Raw genomic sequence first — 18,068 nt, forward strand, 5'->3', positions numbered from 1 at the left:
TCATGTTTGGATGTGAGAGTTGGACTGTGAAGAAGGCTGAGTGCCGAAGAATTGATGCTTTTGAACTGTGATGTTGGAGAAGACTCTTGAGAGTGCCTTGGACTGCAAGGAAATCCAACCAGTCTATTCTGAAGGAGATCGGTCCTGGGTGTTCTTTGGAAGGAATGATGCTAAAGCTAAAACTCCAGTACTTTGGCCACCTCATGCAAAGAGTTGGCTCGTTGGAAAAACCTCTGATGCTGGAAGAGATTGGGGGCAGGAGGAGAAGGGGAGGACAGAGGATGAGATGGCTGGATGGCATCACTGACTCGATGGACATGAGTCTGGGTTAACTCCGGGAGTTGGTGATGGACAGGGAGGCCTGGCTGCTGCGATTCATGGGGTAGCAAAGAGTTGGACATGACTGATTGAACTGAACTGAACTGAACTGATGTAATATTGTTGTTTACAGCATTGGACTTAACCTCTAACACCAGTCACATCCACAACTGGGCGTTGTTTTCGCTTTGGCTCTGTTTCTTCATTCTTTCTGGAGTTATTTCTCCACTCTTCTCCAGTAACATATTGGGTACCTACCGACCTGGGGAGTTCACCTTTCAGTGTCATATCTTTTTGCCTTTTCTTACTGTTCATGGGGTTCTCAAGGCAAGAATACTGATCTGGTTTGCCATTCCCTTCTCTAGTGGACCACGTTTTGTCAGAACTTTCCAACATGACCTGTTTTGGGTGGCCCTTCACAGCATGTCTCATAGTTCCATTGAATTAGACAAGGCTGCGGTCCATGTGATTAGTTTGATTAGTTTTCTGTGGTTCTGGTTTTCAGTCTGTCTGTCCTCTGAAGGATAAGGATAAGAGGCTTATGGAATCTTCCTGATGGGAGAGACTGCCTGTGAGGCAAACTGGGTCTTGTTCTGATGGGTGAGGCCATGCTCAGTAAATCTTTAACCCAATTCTCTGTTGATGGGCGGGACTGTGTCCCCTCCCTGTTGTCTGATCTGAGACCAAACCTTGGTGGAGGTAATGAAGATAACAGTGACCTCCTTCAAAAGGTCTCCTGCATGCACTGCTGCACTCAGTGCCCCAGACCCTGCCGCAGGCCACTACCAACCCCGGCCTCTGCTGGAGACTCCTGGACACTCACAGGCAAGTCTGGGTCAGTCTCTTGTGGGGTCACTGCTCCCTCCTCCTGAGTCCTGGTGTGCACAAGGTTTTGTTTGTGCCCTCCAAGAGTGTTTCCCCTGTCCTGTGTAAATTCTGTAACCAAATCCCCCTGGCCTCCAAAGACAAATTCCCTGGGGGTTCTCAGTCCCTTTGCCAGATCCCAAGGTTGGGAAATGTGTTGTGGGTCCTAGAACTTTCTTAACAGTGCGAGAATTTCTTTAGTATAATTGTTCTTCAGTTTGTGGGTGGTCTGCTAGGTGGCTCTGTGGTGGGGTTAATGGTGACCTCCTCCAAGAAGGCTTATGCCACGGGCTGTGTGACCCAGGTAATTCTTCTAGGGAAGGCAAGCTTGTGATTTGTGGTGTGCTGAAGTGGTTCTGGAGAGGTTGGAGGAAGTAAGCCATGTGTTAGGTTAGGCAAGATTAAGAAATTTGACCTCTGTCTGAAGGTCCCAGGAAGGTATTTAATAAATAATCTTGTGAATTTAATTTGCTTCCCTAAAAAATGAATAGGTATTGGGTGAGATTTACATTAGTTTATTAACAAATGTAGTTTTCTTTTGTGCCTTGATGTGCTTTGCCCATTTTTCAAGCTGAATTTTAAGATTTCATGACCTGTCTTGCAATATTCTTGTTTAGCTTCTAATGTTTTTGAATAAAAACTTGATTTTTATGTATTCATTTCTGTTTCCCATTGTAGATTTTCTAAGAAGTAATTCCTCATCCCGAAATCATGGTTTATTTAGCATGATTTAGCATAGTAATGATTTTGTTTTGTTAACTTTTTAGTAAAGTCTTTAATATATTTTGATGCATAGATTTCTTTCTCCATGTACTTGAACAACTGATTAATAGCTTTCTTTTGCAACTACATTTTGATGGTATCTTTATCATCTGTAGGTATTTTTTGGTTTACTCCACTTTTTCCCTACAGAAAAGCTTAGGGAAGTACAGGCCACACAGTGGCTTGTCTGTAATGAGTTTTCCTTGACCATCAGTATACTTATTATTGATTTAATTGAACTAATGCTTAATATTTGAGAAATTTGCTCTTAGAGTCCATGTTTCTGGCTTCTACTGATGAATAATCTTGTGACCTCTATTTCCACACGTTTGACCCTGTAAGACTGGGCACACATGTCTCTCATTTATAAGTTTTTCCTTGTCTCCTGACACTGATTGTCAGTTGCTTACACTGATTTTCCTTCAGCTTAAAGTGATTTTCCTTCAGCTTTTCTCATTATCACATATGTTTCAAAACCTGGAGAATAAGAGACTTGAGAGAGCCATAGTTTAAAAAAAGTGGAAGATGGTGGATATCTTTGTGGAAAGTAAGGGTTCCCCCCCTCCAAGATTTGAAACCAGTCAAAACATACATAATTTCAAAGTTCTTCAGCCCACATAAATATATGTTGTATGCATGCATGGTTTCAAAATGCAGTGAAACAGTTTAATGTGTAAACAGAAATATGTGCCTTCCAGTTAGGTTTTGTTTTTTTCTTTCATAGGAATTTTGACTGACTTTTGTGATGTTTCAGGAGTACATTCTAATACGTGGGACCTACTTGTGGGAGCTATTGTGAAACTTAAATGGCATAATGTGTGTTAAGTACTCAGAATTGTGCCTGACTCAGTCTCAGGGAAGGATTTTATTATGTTAATATAAGGCATCCACTCTTACATAATATAATGATAGTTAATAGGTGGGATAGGTTTATACTTGTGTTCTTTTGTTCTTGTGTGTTGTTGGTCAGATTATGTTAGGATTGTGCTAACTTTGTTTAATGATGGGACAGTTTTTCTTTCTTTTTAATGTTTGTTTATCTTTTATTTCAAATTTTGAAACTTTTATCATACATACTCTGACTCTAGGTGATTCTGTGTCAACTTTTTTTTCACTGTTCTTTTTTACAATGATTCATTCTATCCAAGCCATCTATGTCTTCTTGATGCATCATATATATTTCTTTTGTATTGACTTATTTATGATTTTTAAATGTGATGCATATAAAGTATCACTTATACTTTGAAAAATAGCCTCTCCTATTTATATTATGACCTGTGTATTCCTTTCTTTAATCTCCTCTCCCCAAACTAGATTTTGATTTGGGGGGTGGGTGGTTATGTATGTTATTTAAATTTGTGGAAATATTCATTCATGTACGAAAGTAGGGGGTTTAATATAATGAATTACATTGTAGCCATCACTCAGATTGGAATAAGTATCATTCTTCATTTGAATTTATTTATTAATTGTACCATTGTTTTTCATTTTTAAATTTTTTCCCCATGGGATACTTAGAGCTTTTATAACTTTATTATTTATTTTTTTTTTTTTCAGGGAGGACAGGATGTAGTCTAGGTAGTTTACCATATTTCTCACATTTGCTCTGAAATGAATAAAGTTGTTTTCATTAATTTTCTTTAGTTATCTTGTGTCTTACACTCACATTTCCTTTAAACGTTGATTGAAATTTTTATGGAGACCTTCTCAATCTGTCCTACATTAGAGGTAAATACTATTTAAATTTTTTTCCTCTGATTTATTTTTCTTGGTGTTGATGTAATCTTATATATTTTACCAAATTTTCTTGTTTATTTTCTGTCTCTTAATATGAACTTCCAAAGAATAGATATTTGGGTCTCTCTTTTTTTTTTAAAAAACAGATCAGTCTCTAGAAGGAGAACAATACTTGGTGTCTGAAATTGCTCAGTAAATCTCTGTCTCATTGCATGTATGAGTGAATGGAATGACAAATACTTCCTTCTTATTTTTTATTTTTATTTTTATTTTTTTGCATTTTATTTTATTTTTTTTTCTAATTTTATTTTATTTTTAAACTTTACATAATTGTATTAGTTTTGCCAAATATCAAATGGGGAGGGAGGAGGGAGGAGGGTTCAGGATGGGGAACACATGTATACCTGTGGCAGATTCATTTTGATATTTGGCAAAACTTTATTATTTAAATGCATAATTCTTTAATCTTATACTATATTGAAAAAATAATTAGAGCACTTTCAGTTCAGTTCAGTTCAGTCATTCAGTCATGTCCGACTTTGCGACCCCATGAATCGCAGCACACCAGGCCTCCCTGTCCATCACCAACTCCCGGAGTTCACTCAGACTCATGTCCATCGAGTCAGTGATGCCATCCAGCCATCTCATCCTCTGTCGTCCCCTTCTCCTCCTGTCCCCAATACCTCCCAGCATCAGGGTCTTTTCCAAGGAGTCAGTTCTTGGCATGAGGTGGCCAAAGTATTGGAGTTTCAGCTTCAGCATTAGTCCTTCCAATGAACACCCAGGACTGATCTCCTTTAGGATGGACTGGTTGGATTTCCTTGCAGTACAAGGGACTCTCAAGAGTCTTCTCCAACACCACAGTTCAAAAGCATCAATTCTTCAGTGCTCAGCCTTCTTCACAATGCAACTCTCACATCCATACCTGACCACTGGAAAAACCATAGCCTTGACTAGTCGGACCTTTGTTGGCAAAGTAATGTCTCTGCTTTTGAATGTGCTCTCTAGGTTGGTCATAACTTTCCTTCCAAGGAGTAAGCGTCTTTTAATTTCATGAGCACTTTAAAGAAGTGAATTTGATAATAAGCCTAACTTTGACAGCATTCCACAGTATTTTCTAAATAGTCTGTTTTAATTTTTAACTATTTTTATCTCAGTAGTTATTTTAGAAAACTTATTTATTTATTATTTATTCTGTATTTTGCATCTAATTGTAAGGCTTGCCAAATTATATATTTTTAATAGTCTAGCTTTATGATCAATATTTAGAACATGGCATATTATATCCTTAAAATAGCATATATGTATGTAGGGTTGTAGGGTTGAAAAAATACAGTGTTTAATAAACTTACAGTGTTAAAACTTACAGTGTTTGAATAATCTATATCCATTTGTGTCTTTAACATAGTAAATAGATTAAAAAAGTAAACTAAAACTTCCCATTTTGATTATAATCTATCACTAAGTAAGCTTTCGCATTTTCTTAGTTTTTAAAGATGCATTTTGTATTTCTGTTCTTTCTCATAAGAAGTACATGGATACTGATTGGTAAATCTTAAACCTGATTTCAATTATATTGTGTGTGTGAGCATGTGTGCTAAGTTGCTTCAGTCATGTCTGGCTCTTTGAAACTCTTAAGGACCGTAGCCCATCAGGCTCCTCTGTCCATGGAATTCTCCAGGCAAGAATACTTGAGTAGGTTGCCATGCTCTCCTCCAGGGCATCTTCCTGACCCTAGGATCAAACCCATGTCTCCTGCATTGGCAGGCAGATACTTTACCACTGGTGCCATCTGGGAAGCCCTTCAAATATATTAAGACTACTATCAGATTGTAGCTATAATTGCTTAGGTTGCTGCTGCTGCTAAGTCGCTTCAGTCATGTCCAACTCTGTGCGATCCCATAGACAGCAGCCCACCAGGCTCCCCCATCCCTGGGATTCTCCAGACAAGAACACTGGAGCGGGTTGCCATTTCCTTCTCCAATGCATGAAAGTGAAAAGTGAAAGTGAAGTTGCCCAGTAGTGTCTCACTCTTAGAGACCTCATGGACTGCAGCCTACCAGGCTCCTCCATCCATGGGATTTTCCAGGCAGTAGTACTGGAGTGGGGTGCCATCGCCTTCTCCTAGTTGCTTAGGTTAAGAGTATGTAACTTCAGAGTATCTTCAGAACTTTATTCATCTTGAGCTTTTTAAGTTTTTGTGTACTTATTAAAAATCTCTAACTGAACTATATACCCTCCTTGGCTTTTTATTGAGTATGAATTTGTGATCATACCTAAATGCAAGTCAGATTGAGAGTAAGCAAATATGGTATCACCATCACATAGTCAAGTTCAGTTATTACAGCTTCGGGTTGAGCTTGGTAACTGTCATTCATTTAATAAGTCTACTTATTAAATGATTATTAATAAAAATGATTATTATATGTAAGCTTATGAAGAGATATTGGCAGAATACTGGAGTGATGATACAACCTTTCTATAATTCTCTTTTGCAATATTCCCACTTGTATACTATATATAGGATATGCTGGTTTTTATGGTTCACTAATATGGTCTCTGGGTGATATCTCTAAGAGCCACTTAAGAGCAGTTTTGCATGATGATACCACTGAGGGTCATCAGGAGACATCTTGACATTTACCTCCCCAAAAAAGCTTTTCAGTGGTATCACATTCGTGACTTTGTTAGCTTTGAGTCCAGCCGTCTTTCTTGTTGACTGCGAAACTTGATTTTGTCAGCCTCTGTGTCCGGAGCCCTATGAGAAGGGGCACTTCCTCACACAGGTAAACTCACACCTCAGAATCTACAGTTAACAACATAACTGCCGTATAGGCTGTTTAATCTCAGGCTAACTGGTGTGCTGTTGCCCTGTCACACCTTAATAAGGAGCACGGCATTATGACAGGTTGTAGGAGGTATGTTGGGAATTATTAAACTGTTCAGTAACAAAAGACACTGATGATGCCCTGATGCCATCATAGTAATCGTAGGAATCATCTAGTCAGTGTGTTGAAGACTTAAAATCCAACAGACAAGGTGCCCCTATTTGAAGGGTGCCAGGCTGGGCACAGCTGCCATTTGTTCATGACCCTGTTTCTCCTGTTTTGCGGACTGACCACCCCCCTTTCTGGTGGGCATGTTCCCACCTTTGAACATATGTCCAGTCACCTTGTTCTTGTTTCTTGGCCCGTGAGCCATTTTATGTCTTTAAGGACAGAGCACATCTACTCTGATTCACTATGTGTTGATTTTATGGTTTAAATTTCAGAGGACAGTATTATCTTAATTTCCCGTTATAGTCCTGGTGATATAGGCAAATCTATAAAACGCCCAGTAGAGTTTCATACATGCACATAGATTTTTTTTTTTTCGTCTTCTAAGTATTTCACTCATTTTCAGTTGGAAAATTAATAGGGATCTGCTGGAAAAATTTGACTCCTTGATTCTGGAAAGATTTTAAAATTTATATCAAACAGTTGGTGAGTGATTTTATTTAGATGCTTAAATTTTTTTTACTTATTAACTTAAAATAACTTTATTTTCCAGACTTCTCTATACAATAATTTCCTATTGCTACAGCTGCTAATTCGAAAGTGATGTGAAGGTGTTTTAAATTTCAATCCAATTGTCTAGATTTTAGTACTGCATTTCTAGACATTGTATTTAACTTGGAGCATGTAAGGCATAAAGTGAGCCAGGGCTGTTTTGAAATGTGAGCATAATGGTAGTGGATATTTGCCAAAGACAGGTTTGTTTGATCTTGATTTTGTTAAACTTCCTGTAGTTCTTCATCGTGATAATCCTCTAGCCCAGAAGCTGGAATGTAACACAAATTCATTAGCTTCCTAACCTGGGCTGCTGCCAGACTTTCTACTAAAGCCACTGTCATCAGAGTTCTACCAGGTCTTTCTTTACCTTCCAAGGTAGAATGGACATACTAGAGTATTAGAATCAGGAAGCGCAGGACAATGAATCATGTGTTGTTGTTGTTGTTGCTTAGAATGTCTTTACTGCAAAGCATCTTCAGGATATTCTAAAAATATAAGCAGCTCATCTAAACAGACACTAAATAGAAGTTTTTATTTTTTGAAAGTTTGAATAGTTAGTTGAATTCTGACATGTAGAATCCCCAGGTCTTCTTAGGCATGTAGAACTTTCCTCATCTCACAGTGATACCTTTAGAATAGGAAGGTTGTCTATTATGTTTTTCTGATACTCTGGATTAGCTTCCTTTCCACAGCACTGTCTTCTCTGTGCATGCTTACTCTGAAAGCATCTGTGTTTTTTTAGCTATCATGCCTTTTGCTCATACTGGCACATTATGCTTGTAAATGTCAGGTTACTCCCATGTTATTCCCGTTCTCCACTTCTACTTGTTTCATTTTGGAAACTTTCGGCTCTAAACAGGACTTTTAAAAAACCATCATCTACCGGGTCTCATAACACGTGGTGGGCCTTGCAAGAGGAGAGCCAACTCTGGGTGCTTCCTGCCCCCTGAGAAACCCAGTCCTGGGACAGAGTGGGCACCCCTGAGGCAGCTCTGGTCTTTAGGGACAAGCCCAGTCACTGTATCCCAAGGGCCGTTTGAACACCTTATGTCCCTCCTGTTTCCTTCCAGGAATCTGACAGAGAGGAAGGAAGTGGAGGTCTTAATCCTCAAATATGTCTTGAAATATCTTTAGGATGGGTGAACCCTCATAATCCACGTAGGCCTCAGCTGCTACTTTTTTGTTTTCTCCATCTGTAAGCAAACCTCTCTAGGCAAGAATAATTTCAATAACAAGCATGAGGAAAGCTGTGAAATAGCACCTTGAGACACAACCTTCAGTTGTAGGACCCTCTGCCTGTCAAGCAAGGGAGGGGGAGTAGATCAGCGTGGTGGACTCGGATGCCCCCAGGCAAGGTCGAGGCTGAGGCCAAGTGGAGAGTGTGGGCTCCATCTGAAGAGCTCAGCAGTTTCTTGGCTTTGTTCTCATGGTAAGGGAATGCAGGCCTGGCCATTCTGTGTCTTTTAACTTTTCCAGAGAAGCTAGACATCTGGAATTTTACTTGAAAGATCATTATTTAAAATGTTAGCAATTAGTTCAAAATCTTTAGAAATCCTGTACAAGACCAAGCAAAACATGTCTGTAAGCCAAATCTGCTCCCCAGGCCTCTGGATAAGTTGATGACTAAGGTCTTGCTGAGTTAAGTGTTTTTAGTGTCTGTTATCCTCACATTCTCTCTCAGAGTAGAACATACATTGTCTTGCTGTGGCCGGAAGTAATACAGAGAAGAAGGCTGGGACCCTGGGTTGAGAGACTTGATTTGACTGCCACCACTAGGTGCCCAGAGGCCCTTTCCTTTTCTCCCAGGAGACTGTGGGACTTGTGCAAAATGCTTGCTGTGGTGGCTACTGCCCCAGAGCAGCTGCTGTTTACCATCTGGGTAATATATCAATTCTGTGTCGAAGCAGATGGAGCTGAAGTTTTGGCCAACCAGTTTTACAGCCATCCTGGGGACATTTGAAAGATACAGCTGCTCGAAGATGTAAGCTCTTCTTTCTAGAAGCAAAAGGATCTCAGATTTTTGTTTTTCTCCAAGTGTGAAGGGTATTATCGTTTAGGAAGCTACCAGTATAGATGGGACAGCGTTTTTCTCCAGCTCTAGTAATGTGGGATTAAGGGAATAGAATAAGGCAGAGAGCCGTGTATTGGGCTAAAAGTACTGCTGAAGTGGCCCTAAGGTAAGCCAGCATGAGACAAGACCACCTGTGCCTGAGCTATGCTATGTCACAAGGGCCACCTATGGAAAAATAAAGAGGAGAAGAAATTATAAGTTTTTCCTCATTGAAGAATCAGAGCATACATTGGAAAAATTAATATTCATCAATTAGCCTACTTTTTGCTGTTATAACACAGTAACTCTGAATTTCAGCTATCTCCCCTTTGAGAAGGTGATGGAAGCAACAGTCCCCCTTTTTAGAAAATTACAAATAATAAAGGAAGTATTTTAGGCTTTGTGAACCATATAATCTCGGTTGTGGCTATTCCCTTCCCCTTTCTTCATGGAAAGTATCCATAGCAATCGATACCAACCACAGGAATGGGTGTGGTGGTATTCTAATAAAACTTCTGCATTCAGAAACAAATAGCCTGCCACATTTGACCTACAGGCTGCAGTTTGTTGACTCCTAGTTTAGAACATTGACATTTGTGATAGATTGGAATATTTGTCAACAAATACTCACTTACCTTCTTCTCCTGTTTGGATGGAGTGTATACATCTCAGCTCCATGCCCTTTGGGCTTTAACCAATAGAATATGAGCAAACATGATGTGTACAGAGATTCCACTGTGCTTACATGGTTGAGCTTGTCTCCTGTGCTCTTGCCATTTGCCATGAAGAGAACATGCCCCAGGTCATCTTGGACCAAGGGGAAAGACAGACAGGACAGTCTAAGACAGACTTAGACCCAACACACAGTTTGAAGCCAAACTCTTCTATGCATCACCTGAAGCAGAGTTGCCAGCTGGGCTCAGACTAGACCAGGTGAACTGAACTAGACCCATGAACCTGGGAATAAATGTAGATTGTTTTAAGCCTCAGAATTTGGGAGTGGTTTGTGAACACAGCTTGACTGTCAAAATAGCCAACACAGAGGAGGAGCCTTACCTATCCAGATAAAACAATTAAGATATGAATCTCTTTTTCAAAAACCAAAACAACAAAAGAGGATTCTCATCTCCTCACACAAATTCCAGAGAAAAATAAGGTGATGTTTTTCTTTATTTTATAACCCTCCACTCAGCTCTTCCTCTCCTGCCCCCTTTCCCGTGCTCCTTCCATCGTTGGAATAAACCCTGCTTTGTAGATTCAGGCCCCCATATGTACAGCTGATCAGTACTTAACACTTCTTTAGAGAGGCAACCCACTCCAGTATTCTTGCCTGGAAAATCCCATGGACGAAGGAGCCTGGTAGGCTGTAGACCATGGGGTCGCTAGGAGTTGGACTCGACTGAGCGACTTCACTTTCACTTTTCACTTTCATGCATTGGAGAAGGAAATGGCAACCCACTCCAGTGTTCTTGCCTGGAGAATCCCAGAGACGGGGGAGCCTGGTGGGCTGCCGTCTATGGGGCCGCACAGAGTCGGACACGACTGAAGTGACTTAGCAGCAGCAGCAGCAGCTTTCCTCAAGCCAACTCCAGAGAGAACTCAGTACAAGAACTGGGTGTTTAATACTTTCTGCATTGTATCTGGGAAAATATCCAAGTTCTTCCTCAAAAATGAGAAGTAGAGGTTTCCAAGAGCCCACTCTGCATTATTGTGTGGGCTAGATGCTAGGCAGGATTTATCCAGTCAATATATGTTTTGATTCTGCTGCACATGTGCTGAGGTGGTCCCTAAGGACACAAGGGTGTGCAAATCAAATTGAAGGGCTTCAAGGAACACTCCAGCTAGTAGGAGAGATGGACAAGTGGTAATTAAGGCAGTGTGGTAAGCATTATTGTAAGTGGCATATCCACAAGCTTAAGGGAGGAGATGTACTTGGCCTTGCCTGGGGATAGGAATGTGGGGAGTATTTCAGGGAAGTCTTCCTGAAGGAATTGACACTTGAACTGAATCTTTTTGAAGGACATGGTTAAGGTGAAGTCCTGCAGTTGTAGAGCGGAAAAGAGGCTTTAGAAGTATCTTCCACTTTACTCATTAAAAGGAAGCTTTCGCTCCCTTTTAAAATTTCAATCTGTCCCAGACAGAGGTCCATCTGATAAGAGTCAAGCTTCTCAGAGCATTCTGTGCCATGGGTAACTTTACTATTAAAGCCATTGCAAATAGCACCTAAGCATTCTAGCTAATTAGCAATTATATAAACACATGTAGAAACATAAGGTAATGATTCTCATTTCCCAAGTCAGGTGTGTACAGCGTTGAATGATGTCAGTTTTTAGTTGGAAATAGCCTCAGGTTTCTCGGCTATTGGTGTTTGCTGTCCTTTTTCATTGATGAGGGGAAAGGAAAATGAGTAAGACTAAGAAAATGATCTAATTACCTTGCAAATGGTTTTCTTCCTAAAAACAGTCCTCTATTTGAATTGTGACTTCTTTAGATTTTCTGTAGAGTTTAGTGGATTTGAGCCAATGATATGACAATAAATTAATAAAAAAACAAGTACAGCCCTATTAGCCCTACTAAGACCAAGACCACGCTTGTGCCCTCTAGTAACTTTTTCCTTCCTTTTGCTTGGGAGTAATCACTGACCCAGACTCTAATGACACAGATCAACTTTTGCCTTGAAGGTCTACAGTTAAGTTCCTTTAGATTACCAGAAGTAGGGTTACAGGATCAAGAAATACAAATATTTTTAAGTATCATAGTTCATATAACCAAATTGCTTTCAAAAGTGTTTTGTCATTAAATCACTACACTTTATGAAAATGTGGGAAGCACTTCTGTTCCTGAGTGTGGGGAAGGAGAGAAATGAAAAGCCAAGGGTAAAGATAGACTTGAGGGAAGTTCCAGCAATGTTTGGAAGTGGTATTTTGCCCACCTGAAAAATGTTCTTCTTTCTCTGGACTTTGCCAGTCACCCCATTGTGGCAGAAAGGAGAGCACGGAAGCCTTGCGCTGGTTAAGCTCTGGACGTAAATGACACGCATTACACTGGCCAACAAAAGGCACCAGGTTCAGCAGAACCAGGGGCGTATAATCCTCCCTCAGGGAGAGCTAATGTAGGAAAGGGAACCAGAATAGTTAGCAAAGAAAAATGCCATCCATCATAATACTCTCTGTTTGCTGACTTTGCCCCATCCTTGGGGAGATCAGATCATTCAGATTCCCAATCTTTTATTTATTTTAGAAGCATGTGCTGGCCTTGAGGGGAGGGATCCAGTGTCTCCATTTGGGACAGTGATTGTTGCAGTTATCAGTGAGGTGTTTGCATATGGTAAACTTCTTAGGGTGGACATAGTTCTTTTCTAAGGAGAGGTGCAGAAACGGACTTATTAACAGGTAATGGAAATGCAAAGATACCGTGGTGGAAAGCAGTTCCTCTATAGGAAGTAGCTGATTTACGTGTTTTAGTTACATGCTCTCAGTGAAGCTGTTCGGTAAACGTTTCCTGGTCCACAGGGAATGACACTGACAGAATTGTAGTTTTCTGCCTGGCGCAGCAAGGGAGCTGCCTTGGCTTGTTCACCCGGAGGCATGCTCCAGGTTCCAGGCACACATTTTTGTTGTGATTAACAACCTGTCTTTACCATTTACTGTATTGTATTCTTTATTGACAGTTTTTTTCCATAACAGTTTTTTTTGGAGTAGTATTGATGGATAACATCAAGAATTGCTTCTCATTTCACTTTCTCACTCTATCTTCATCAGGACAGAAATGTCTTCAGTTCAGACACCCTGATGCTCAGACAGATGGACTGTTGCACGGGGATGGGGGTCACATTGCAGTATCAGGTGGGCTCTGATTTAATGTGGTGTCTCTCTTCTGTTCCCCAAAGATCTCTTCCCTCGAGGGATGGTGAAGTTGGAGAGAGGCTCCTTTAACCCTCCTGCAGGATGAACCCCCTGCCAGAAGACATGGAGAATACTCTCACGGGGAGTCAGAGCTCACACGCTTCTGTGCGCGACGTCCACTCCATCAACCCCACGCAGCTCATGGCCAGGATCGAGTCCTATGAAGGAAGGGAGAAGAAGGGCATATCTGATGTCAGGAGGACTTTCTGTTTGTTTGTCACCTTTGACCTCTTATTTGTAACATTACTGTGGATAATAGAGTTAAATGTAAGTGAGTTTTGTTCTTGTTTTCTGTGACATTATATGAATTGTTTTCAGAGACAAAGTTGTTTATTATTTTTCTCATCATTTCTGTCTCACTTTCCTGAATTCCACCTTTCTTTCAAATGAGGCATTCTTGATCTTCTCCAGTTGATTTAAACTTTCCTTGTTTTTTACTGTTATTGTTTAAAACAAACCTGGTTAGTTTAAAATGTATTTTGTTGTTATGAAGTTGAATTCAGGGGTTTTATTTTATAACAGGAGTTAGCAAACTGCAGTCTGAGAACCGAATTCAGGTGGCCTGGTTTTATAAATAAAGTTTTATTACAACATAGCCCTGCCCATCTGTTTACATATTTTCTGTGGCTGACTTTTGTACTGAGTGGTTGAGTTGACTAGTTTTGACAAAGTCCATTTGGCCACAAAGGGAAAATTCTTTATCCCCTGGCCTTTTAAAGAAAAAAACAAGTGCTGGTCCTTGCTTCAAAAAATGAAGCATGCTTCTGGAATATGTTTTAATGTTACATCTACTTTGTAGTTCCTACATTGAAGATTTTTGCATGCACTTATTTTTTATCTTTTTTCGGAGACTATTTATTCATACTTTATCCAAAAGAAATCTTAGAGACATGTGGAGGTTTGTCTGATTTGTCAGCTTTCTGTGGTTATATTGCCAAATAATTGTCTAGACCAGTACTGTCCTCGTTCAGGCGCTCAGTCATGTCTGACTCTTTGTGACCCCGTGAACTGCAGCACACCAGGCTCCCTGTCTTTCACTATCTCCTGGAGTTTGCTCAGACTCATGTGCACTGTCAGTGATGCCATCCAACCATCTCATCCTCTGTCACTGCCCCCTTCTCCTCTTGCCCTCAATCTAAACAGCATCAGGGTCTTTTCAATTGTCCTGGCGAAATACAATGCAAGCCTTATATGTAATTTTAAGTTCTCTAGTTGCTACGTTTCATAAAAGTAAAAATAAACAGGTGATAGTCACTTTAGTAATATATTTTATTTACCCAATATATCTGTTTTCTTGAAAACCATGCCTTTGACCATTTATATTTCTTATAAGCACATGGGTGAACTCTTTCAGAATGCTTTCCTCTCAGACAAAAGTTGTCCGTTTCCTTTACTTTCAACAATTCATTTATTTCAAAGAAATATTTGCTAAAGCCTGGGTAGCAATAGTTATTAGCTATTGTTTATTATTAAGAGATTACTCTTTGCAGGCATGGTGCTAGGTGCTTTATAAGAAATTTATTAAAATATAGAAAATATGAAAGGATGCTGAGATTCCTGTTGGAAAATTATTTTTAATTTTGCCTCATAAATAGAGTGAGTGTCTTAATCTAAACTGATTAGCATTCTGATTCATACCAAAAATTTCTGTTTTAGATTTTAGACTCTTAATAGTTAGCATCATTGGAGTAATTTAATTTCATCATAAATTCTAATAGAGGAATAAAGCTCTTTTTGAAAGCAGATATATACTTATATTAGAAAATAAAAAGCTTTTTTTTTTTTTTTTAAGAAGAGAAGATTGGTTCTAGAATCAAGGTCATATCCAATATGAATCTACTGTTAGGTTTCTGTTCACAGATTTTCCTTCTTTTAATCTAACTCTGTGGGTGTGCCCTATTATTATTTAAAGCCAGAGAAGCCAGTGATATGACAACAGTGATTTCAAGTGTCTCTTTACTATGTGTTGCATCAAATAATATATTTCAATTGATATAATTAAAAGAATAATATATTTTCAAAACAATCAGCTGTGGAATGAGAGATGAAAAAGAAATACATCTTTTAATAGGAAAGCTTAACAGTTTTAAGGAAGCACACTTAACATTATCATAGTGATAGCACAAAATCAAGGCGTTTGTTGGTTTGCCACTGATATGACCACACAGAGTGCGTTTTAAGTAAGAGAAGCTGTGGTTTGGGGCTGTGCTGGGTCATGGGGTTACACTTCTCACTTCCTTCCTTCCATCTTGCTTTGAGGAAATTAGAATGGAAGTGAGGTAAGTGGGATGCGCCCTGTTTCATTCATCATGAGAGACCTGTTTCCATCTGCATGCAGCTTGTTATAAATGAAAAATCACCAGGCCTAGCAATTGAGAAATGTGTTTTTAATCCTCACTTTTCCTCTGACTGTCAGTTTCCTGATTTGTAAAAAGATCACAAAAGAGTATATGATCTCTAAAATAGTATTTCTTGACTTGCTTAGCGAGGCCATTTTTTTTCTCTAATGGCACATTTAATTTTCTAGTTCTGTTTGTTTAAAATTGTCAGTCCTGACCTGGGTTTTTCATTACACACTGTACCATCCCTTTTCTTTTGTTGTCTGTTTCTATAAACCTCTAATCACTCAGGTCCATTGTTATTTTTACATGCTTATACATTTACTGAGTGCCAAGACACAAGATTCTGATTGAGGTGTTGCAGGCTTCACAGAAAGCTACAGATTTAAAGTTTAGCTGAGGAGATAATAACAGATATCTTATATTGCCTCCTGGTGTTAATCTTTAAAAGAGGAAAGAAACAGCATAAAGGGAACTTAGGCCTTCAAAGGAACATGGGGGCCCAGATATTCTAAGCAATCATAGCAATAACCAAATACTTTGCCTTCACATACAATTTCCAAGTTGGCCACTTTCCTCCTGGCTCCAGGGAGCTGACTGGAGCCAACCCAGCCTAGAGCACACAGCCTGGGCGAGCTGGAGCGGCCTAAGAGCACCGTGGTTAATTTTCCTGCTCAGAGACCTTGGGGTGGCTGATTTCTTTGGGTGCAGTTGAAGGGATGGTTCTGGTTCTGTGTCAGACCTTTTGGTACATACCTGAGTAGACTGATTTCTCAAATTAGATCTAGAATTCACCATTGGCTTGGTTTGCCTGAAGATTCTATTTCTCTTTTCCCCTAGACTCTTAGACTGACAGGGACAGGGATCAAAATGGCAGCAGAAGAGAAATCATTTTTCTTTCTCAGATTTTGATACCTGGGTTAAAATTATAGATCAAGAAAGGCCATTATCAATGCTTATTGCCTGTCTTACTGTATTTTCCAACTGATGTATTTGAAAGAGCCAGGATGCTTCTGCTTTGCCTTGGAGCCATCATGACCAGCTCTGTGGCCTCAGGCAAGCCATTTAAATTCTCTGAACCTTGGTTTCTCAGTCAGGTAACTGAGCTGATACCTGTCTTGCCTTCCTTGTGACTTCTTGTGAGGATCAAATAATAAGATATATACCACAGCCCCTTGGCAGTTATGAAGCTCTATCTAACTATAGATTATGTAATTTATTGTTAGCTAAAGTAAATTTTAGGGCTTCCTGGGTTGTACAGTGGTAAAGAATCTGCCTGCCAGTGCAGGAGATGCAAGAGACATGGGTTTGATCCTCAGGTCAGGAAGAGCCTCTGCAGTAGTAAATGACAATCCACTCCAGTACTCTTGCCTGGAAAATTCCATGAACAGAGGAGGCTGTCAGGCCATAGGGTCCATAGGGTTGCAGAGTCAGGACACGACTGAGCCCACACACAGTAAAGGTAAGTTGTACCCAGAAACAGAAATAAACAAATTGCTTATTATTCTCTCATTACTGTTACACTTATGTTTCAGGTGTTTATTATCCTACTGATTCTGATTTTATTATTTCACTGTCACTATGTTCTGTGGTTAAACTGTGATCACCAATGATAACAGAAATTCACTGGGAGAGTTCAGTGGATTGGAATTATCTGAGGAGTGAGTAGAGGAGATGAACTGAATTGTGTATGGAAGGAATTGTGTGTGGGTAGAAGGAACTGGGGATAGAAGAATGATGTAGGATCAGATGGTGGGACCAGTGGGGAGACAGTTTGGTTAAGGAGGTGAACAGAAGCACTGAGGCAAGAGTGTGCTTGTGTGTGTGTGTGTGTGTGTATGTTTTGCAGGGGGAACAGGGGCAGACAGAGAAAATACTAGCCTGGCTAGAAATAAGGTTCCCATAGGAAACAAAATTGCCTAGTTAAGTTGGTTCCAGACTATTGAAAATCTTAAAACAGCTACAGAGAAGTGTTGGACTTAACTGCAGTTGTGAGCTGAGATAGATTCTAGAGCAGACTGGAAAACACTGTTTTGAGATCTTCCGGAAGTTAATGACTCATACTCCACATCACATCATGACCTACCTACTGTTTCTGCTTGGATGCTTAACGTGATGTGCTCCCCAGTGACACACACATCCCTGCTTTCCTTTGCTTTGTTCTGTATCAAGAAATGATACCCAGATGCTCAGGCCAAAGGTTAAGACTCATCCTTGATTGATTTGCTTGGTTTATTTTGTCTTTCTCATGCCTCCTATCCTTAAAAGTAAGGCCTGTCAAATCCGCCTATAAAACACACTCATAACATGACCTCTTTCCATTTCTACCAATACCACCCTTGACCAAGCCACTCATCCAAACTACTGCACCCTGTCTGGGCCTGACCGGTTTACCTGCTTCCATGCTTGTGTGTGTGTGTGTGTGTGTGTGTGTGTGTGTGTGTTAGTGGCTCAGTCATGTCCAACTCTTTGTGACCCCATGGACTGTAGCTCACCAAGCTCCTCTGTCCATAGGATTCTCCAGTCAAGAATACTGGAGTGG

At 39.9% G+C, this 18,068-nt stretch overlaps 1 protein-coding gene across 1 annotated transcript in view; it reads left to right on the top strand.

Annotated features, from left to right (window-relative positions):
- Positions 1 to 18,068, top strand: part of STARD3NL (STARD3 N-terminal like) — a 65,688-nt gene that overhangs the window by 25,410 nt on the left and 22,210 nt on the right. Inside the window, exon 2 of the mRNA XM_061414018.1 lies at positions 13,172 to 13,454. Within this exon, the coding sequence (XP_061270002.1) occupies positions 13,230 to 13,454 (225 nt within the window). The 5' untranslated portion in view covers positions 13,172 to 13,229. The remainder of the gene's footprint in view (positions 1 to 13,171; positions 13,455 to 18,068) is intronic.

Source organism: Bos javanicus, chromosome 4, assembly GCF_032452875.1.
Source record: "Bos javanicus breed banteng chromosome 4, ARS-OSU_banteng_1.0, whole genome shotgun sequence".
Lineage (NCBI taxonomy): Eukaryota > Metazoa > Chordata > Mammalia > Artiodactyla > Bovidae > Bos > Bos javanicus.